General features: G+C 33.3%; 1 protein-coding gene across 1 annotated transcript; it reads right to left on the reverse strand.

Moving 5' to 3' along the window:
- Positions 1–1,602: 1,602 nt before the first annotated feature.
- Positions 1,603–5,582, reverse strand: LOC100806411 (protein MICROTUBULE BINDING PROTEIN 2C-like). The gene is made up of 5 exons (NM_001369215.1): positions 5,377–5,582; positions 5,008–5,091; positions 3,117–3,467; positions 2,368–2,586; positions 1,603–2,008 (listed from the first exon to the last, which is right to left on the reverse strand). The coding sequence occupies exons 1-5, from the start codon at positions 5,533–5,535 to the stop codon at positions 1,838–1,840; spliced, it is 984 nt and encodes a 327-aa protein (NP_001356144.1). The 5' UTR covers positions 5,536–5,582; the 3' UTR covers positions 1,603–1,837.
- Between the last annotated feature and the right edge of the window lie 920 nt (positions 5,583–6,502).

The following is a 6,502-nucleotide window of genomic DNA, read 5'->3' on the forward strand; positions in this document are numbered from 1 at the left end:
TTATCGGAAAACTTCTTCAAGTTCATAATATACCAAAAGGTTCAGACATTTAATCCTGTATTTATGACTCTAACGTGTGCTTTGCATGAAAAAGGTTTGATTCCAATTACTTTAGTAATTTCTCCAAATTTACAATTGACAATATAATGATAATGATATACACAAAAACACTAGAGTTTGTATACTCCCATAATAGAGTAATAATTTTCTTTGAAAACTTGGCCTAGTCAAAGATTTTATCAAAAGAAAACTCAAAATAAACCCACTAAGCTAGAAAGGAGAACTGAATAGAGTGAATTTTAAAAATTTCTTTTTATTTCTGCTTTCCCACTTTTTTAAGTGCAGGACTGACGTTTTGTTTAAGAAAGTGGAGCTGGATTGTGCGCATGTGATCGAGATGAAATCGAAGGGCTTTTCTGCATCTTTATATGAATGGTCACAGGGGAGAAGCAACGGGTTCATGTTGGAAGGGGACTTTTGAATTTTGCTGTACAACATAAAGAATCAATTAAATGGTGATCAAACCAAACAAATGACAGTTAAAGAAAATTATTTTGATGTTACCCCAAGCAATTAAGTGGAAGCTGAGACAATACCGTGTTAACTTTAACAAAGACTTAGTTGAGTCTATAACCTATGCTTGGGCTAAAGTATAACTAAAGGACATGAACATTGACTTTACAAGAACAAGGAATGATAAGAATAGTAATTAGTTCAATTTCCATCTCATTTTGTTATCTCTCTCCTTTCTCATTATATTACTTGTTACATCTATCATTTTCCCTTTCATTCAATTCTTTTAAAATGGGATTGATGTTTATAATTTGAGTTTAATAAGAATAGTTCAAATTAGTTATAAAATTATAAGAACTTTACGGATAGTGCATGAAAAATAAACTTATAAAATAAGAACTTTTAATTCTACATTAATTATTGTGATATAAAAGTAATATAACACGTCAATGTGAACTAATTTCTGTATGTGAATACACATAATTATTCTACACGCGCCCAATTTAAAGACGGGCCAGGCTTAAATCATTGTACCGTGAATAAATACCTCTTTCGTTTTTTTAATTATTGTTTTTTTGACTGATAAATACCTCTTTCGGTTATCCAGTTTTAAAAACATTAAATACAAGAGCCAATAGATAAACGTCAAATGGGTCGACTCGAAGGGGAAAAAAAAGTTTAATAGCTACTTACTATCAGTTATCACACTAGATCATACTTAAGGTTGCATTTAATTTCTTTCGTTCAAGAAAAAATAAATATTATCAAATTTCAACTTTAAAGTAGAATTTATACTAAGAAGCACAAATATATCCTGTCCACATAAGACAATATAGCTTAATAAATGGAACAAGATCCCCCACCTTGTGAGTATAATGTATGAAAGTAGGGGAACCAGAAGCCAACTTGGGTACAAGAAGTGGCATATATTACATACATACACAATTACTACTGCTTTGGAACAGTTCGCAGATGTGAAAAATAACCACTGCCAATCAGAATCAGCTTCTAGAAGGAAACTTTCTGAATGCCACTTGAAAGAGAAACTAAAACTCATCAGGTCATGAATTGATTAACTCTTCTGCTTTTGGAAAACCAGATTCACAGGTCTGTTAAAATTCTGAATGCAGTTAGACCCGCGAAAGAACACATTTTCACTTCATTGAACATGCTCGTTTAGTATTTCAGCACATAAAATGGCATAACTTTATATATTTGTTCATAACAGGCTTGTACAAATCAATCTCACACACAGGTTAAGTGCCTCACCATTTTGACTAAAGGGACCTAACTTGTAGCTCATTAAATAAAACTAGTAGTGATATTACAGGTTAAAATTTTTGGATTTGAAAACAAGTGACTGAAGATGTAACCTAGCATTGGCAGCAGCAGCAATAGATTCCTCATCTCGTTTTTCCTTGGAAACAGAAACAGCAGCCATATAAGATTTTCTTGCTTCTTCCATTTTCTGCAATTCCATCTCGTCCAAATCATCCTGTTCAACCAGATGTTTACTTGAAAAGGTCAACATCCAAGGATTAGATATTTCTACAAATATACTAACAAACTCTGTTCTTGAAAACAAAGATATACATTAAATCCAACAAATATAGTCTCATACCATTCAATGATGCAGTTCTTTACCAAATACCCTCTTGTTAAGAGAAAAGAAGTTACAACCTTACGGGAAGTACGGATACAATCTACAAATGCTAAATCACTGATAAACAAGTGGAAGCCATGCACATTGATAAACAAGATATTCATGTGTCATGAACCAAGAAGGCAATCTAAATCATAGTGCTAACATGCGGAAAAATATGCTGTATATTTGAAAAATATTCATAAACTCACAATACTAGGCAGGTGACTGAAATCATAAGGCTTGACGTCATAATCATCAGTGTATTTAGCAGTGTCAGTTTTTGACAATCCTTCCAGTAATAACGTGAATGATGTAATATCTGCTTGCATGGAACCTAGCTCATCTTGGAGTTTATCTACTTTCTTGTTGGATGTCATCGCTTCCCATTGTATCTTTTCAAGAGCAGCTTGCTTGTCTGCAAGCTTAATCTGAGGAAAAGGATAACCGTTAATGCGTGAGAAGAAACATTTTACCCCCTCCCCCAAATGTTATCTATCAGAATCTAAGATTGGAGAAAGCAGTATAAGATATGAACACAACATTTTAATTTCAGTGCATTCAGATTAAGCTTTCATAAAATCCAAATAAACATATAGTAACAATTTCAGTAGGGCAAAACACATCAACTTTTTAACCATACAAAACTTCTAAGAAAAACACTAATGTTAGGTAAAATCAAAAAACCGAAAACTGTAAAAAGTTAAACTCATTGCAATTGTGAAGCCTTCCAACATTCTCTAAGCATATGCCTACTAAAATACACTAAAATAGAACCCAACTTTCCACAACCGTCAAAACTCGAAAATCCATGCCCATCATGTTCCAGAGATATATGAAGTGTATGTATTAAGTGAATAGGTACCATTAACTCTAAGAGATGAACTCTGCTCACATTCTAAATGGTTTAGAAAGTCCCTGGGCCAAATTATTAATTAAAAAAAAAAAAGCAGATCAGTACCTTAGCATCGGAGAGCTGTTGTTGAGTATACTTCAGTAAAGATTCCTTTTCTGAAGCCTGGTGTTTCAGTTCATCAAGTTTTGCATTGAAAACATTCATCTGGTCTCTTGTGTTTTCTGCTGACTTTAAAAGTTCATCTTTCTCCAACAATTTCCTCTGAAGTTCCTCTACCTGCTCCTTCAACATGCCTAACTCTTCTATGTCCTTTTCTGAAGCCAAAGTTCTTGAAGAAAACATGGAATAGTTATCAGCATCATTGCTGCCATTTTTTCCTTGTTCTTTTTCTCCGTGGTCCCTTTTCTTTTTGGCAGGAATAGATGGGGCAACATTCCTACTTTTTGAATCTGTTACCTAAATGATTCAGTACAATGATCACAGCAAAGAAATGCCAGTCATAATGCATTGTGCACAGCAAATTTAACAGTTATATGAGAAATTATTCTTTTGAAAGAATAGTTTCAGACTTCCATATGAACAGAACAATAACAATAAGCAAGTTCAATCTAGAGAAAGAAAGTGATACAGATATTTATAGAATTGAACTTGAACCTTTGGAAGTAGGACTGAAGCATATAGTACTTGAACTACATCATACAGAGTACAGACAATATATGGACACTCAGATAAACATCCATATTGGAGTAACAAAATACTACACCCACCCCCCCGGTGTCATACTAATGGGCCTACCAATCCTTCACTTGAATTATCTAACATCACTAAATCACACTATAAACAAGAAGAACTTTCTGCAAACCATCTTACTGAAGGTTTCCAGTCTAAAGTAATGGAAATTTATTGTTCAATCCACAATGAGTGAATCAAGGTGGTAGCATTTTCAACCCCCTAGGATGAGAACATGAGTTTGAATCTCAGCTTCTTAACAAAGCAGCTGCTGCAGAGAGGCAGTATAACCATTGTGCTCTGACAGTCAAACAGGGATTAGTCTCCCGGGCAATTCAAAAGGGCCAAATCAATATGGATACATGGGCTCACCAAAGGGGGAAAAAATACTTTTTACTATTCAAACAAAGTGTTTTAATTAAGTGATGAAGCATGTAAAAGGTCATAATACACATGCACATATTCTAGAGATTACAATATGAAAAAAAAGGATAGTTAGCAATGCAGTGATATTTTTCACAATACACAAAAGATCGAAAATTATTATATTTCATATTCAATGTCCAAATAGCGCTAGTACTAACATTATCATTTCAAAACAAGTGTTGAAGAGACAAAATAGAGCACATAAAAGTTGTCACTCACAAAATGTCATTTACATGAATAACTATCATATAACATTACCAAGTACCAACGTCCATACACAAGTAAATGGCTAGGTATTAATTTATGATTATGGAGACATGTGCAACATGCATTTAAAGAGCAATAGAAAGTATTCAATGTGGTATGATAGAAATATGCAGGACTTTTATGGTATTTGTGCTTGAGAAGGAAATAGCTTAGTTCCACAACTTTTTCATATTTAACCTCCATTATAGCTATCACTCAATACACAGAAACACAATCAGAGTAAGCAAAACATGTCACACAAGGATACTTACATTAATATTAGAGACTCAAAACTAGGGACATCTTCAAACCTATATTGATAACTGAAACTGAAGTCTAACCAATTCAAGTGAAAGTTTAAATTTAAACAGAAAGAGGTAAACAAGTAAACAACAAAAAACAAGTCTGCATCATTCCAAGTATCACTCCATAAAATCTCAAATATTGCACATTATTATATCAAATGGAAGGAAACCCCTAAACTAATTGCTTCCACGATTCAACATATTGAGCAAGATTTATGAACATTACAAATAAATCCAATGCGAATGAAAAGTTTGAAGAAATTCAAACCAAAAAATTGTCCGGGTCTTACTCTTTTGGACAATGATTCTCTGGTGGGTGTCTTGGTGTAGATCATGGAACCACGCCGCGTGAATGAACGGCTTGCTTTACGATCCTAATCATAATTAAACAACACATAGTACTGAAGATAATTAAATTGAAATTCAAGAGCATCAGTTATCACAAGATCAGCATAAAATAAAAAGAGAAAAAATCACAAGTCACTAGCCTTCCTTTCAGTATGTTGTCAACACACAAAGCCAACACAGTAGAGTCCAAAATACATTATTCCCATTTCCCAAGTTGTTGTTTTGTTTCCTTTTCCTCTTGCAGATAAATAAAATTTTAAAAAAAAATCTCTTTTTTTTGCGTTGCAGTGAAAAGGGTTAGAGGGGTTTACGATGAGTGACTGAACGAGAGGGACAATCTCGACGAGGTCGTTGAAGAGGACGCGATCCAAATTGGTGTTGGGTGCCGCACCGGACTGCTCTTTCACTGAAAGCCATGAATTCGACTCACCCAACTCCGAATTCGCTTGCAAATCCATGAAATGCTGCATTTTTCTTTCTCGCCGGAGAGAGAAATGACTCTGAGAGACTGCACTTTGAAAATGCCTCACTCTCCTTTCCTTTCCAGACAAAACAACGGATATTAAAATTGAAATGACCGATCTACCCCTCTACCATACTTTCATAAAGTACTAGTAGTGTAATTTTAAAACACGGATTCTGATTCGACCGTTCATGCAATCAACCTGGTACTACCCAACGATGTGGTTTTGTAATTACAATGTGATTTTTTATATTATTTGTTCAATAGGAGTGATTATGCTTAATTATCTTAAATACTTGATGATATGATTTAGTTTATGGGTAATGATTCTGTTTTTTACTTTTTTTAAGATAGATATAAATTTTTCATTTTTTTAAATTGACACGATGGTTCGATTATTGTCCAACAAATGATTGCACGGATCCATTTTTAAAATTATTTACTAAAACGGAAATTTCTATTTAATTGGCCTTTAATGTATGAAAGTAGCGTTGTGGTGTGGCCGGCTAAAATTTCTCCGTGTCACTTCAACTGCGCTTATGGGTTATAACTTATAAGCATCTTAGTTTATTTCCTTGGAGATTCTAGGATCAGCTCTTCTCATTAAAGCAGGATTTCAATCTTCCAACAAAATACGGTTGACTAGAAACCATTGCAAGTAATTTGACAGTATTATAAGAATTTGTAGAATTTTATAGGGATTAGTTGTTAAAATGTTAGTTGAAGTAGTATTTCAAAAAATTGTTAGAAATTATTAAAAAAAATTATCAAACAACCAAATTAATTTTTCAATCAATAAAAAAAATTAAAAACTAACTTAAATATTTAATTGAATATAGCGTTAGACAAAGAGGAAATAACTGGTTTTCTTCCTTAAAAATAATAGGAAGTATCTATATGGATGACAAAAGAGAAGAGGAAGGATTATAATTTATTGTATCTACACTTGCGCCTCTCTTCAACCTTGTGTAATA

The sequence above is a fragment of the Glycine max genome, chromosome 17, assembly GCF_000004515.6.
Source record: "Glycine max cultivar Williams 82 chromosome 17, Glycine_max_v4.0, whole genome shotgun sequence".
Lineage (NCBI taxonomy): Eukaryota > Viridiplantae > Streptophyta > Magnoliopsida > Fabales > Fabaceae > Glycine > Glycine max.

Coding starts and splice junctions, on each gene's coding strand:
- LOC100806411 (NM_001369215.1), bottom strand. CDS start 5,535: ATGCAGCATTTCATGGATTTGCAAGCGAATTCGGAGTTGGGTGAGTCG. Junction 3,468..5,007: donor GAGAATCATTGTCCAAAAGA/GTAAGACCCGGA, acceptor TGAATCATTTAG/GTAACAGATTCAAAAAGTAG. Junction 2,009..2,367: donor TCAGTCACCTGCCTAGTATT/GTGAGTTTATGA, acceptor CTGGTTGAACAG/GATGATTTGGACGAGATGGA.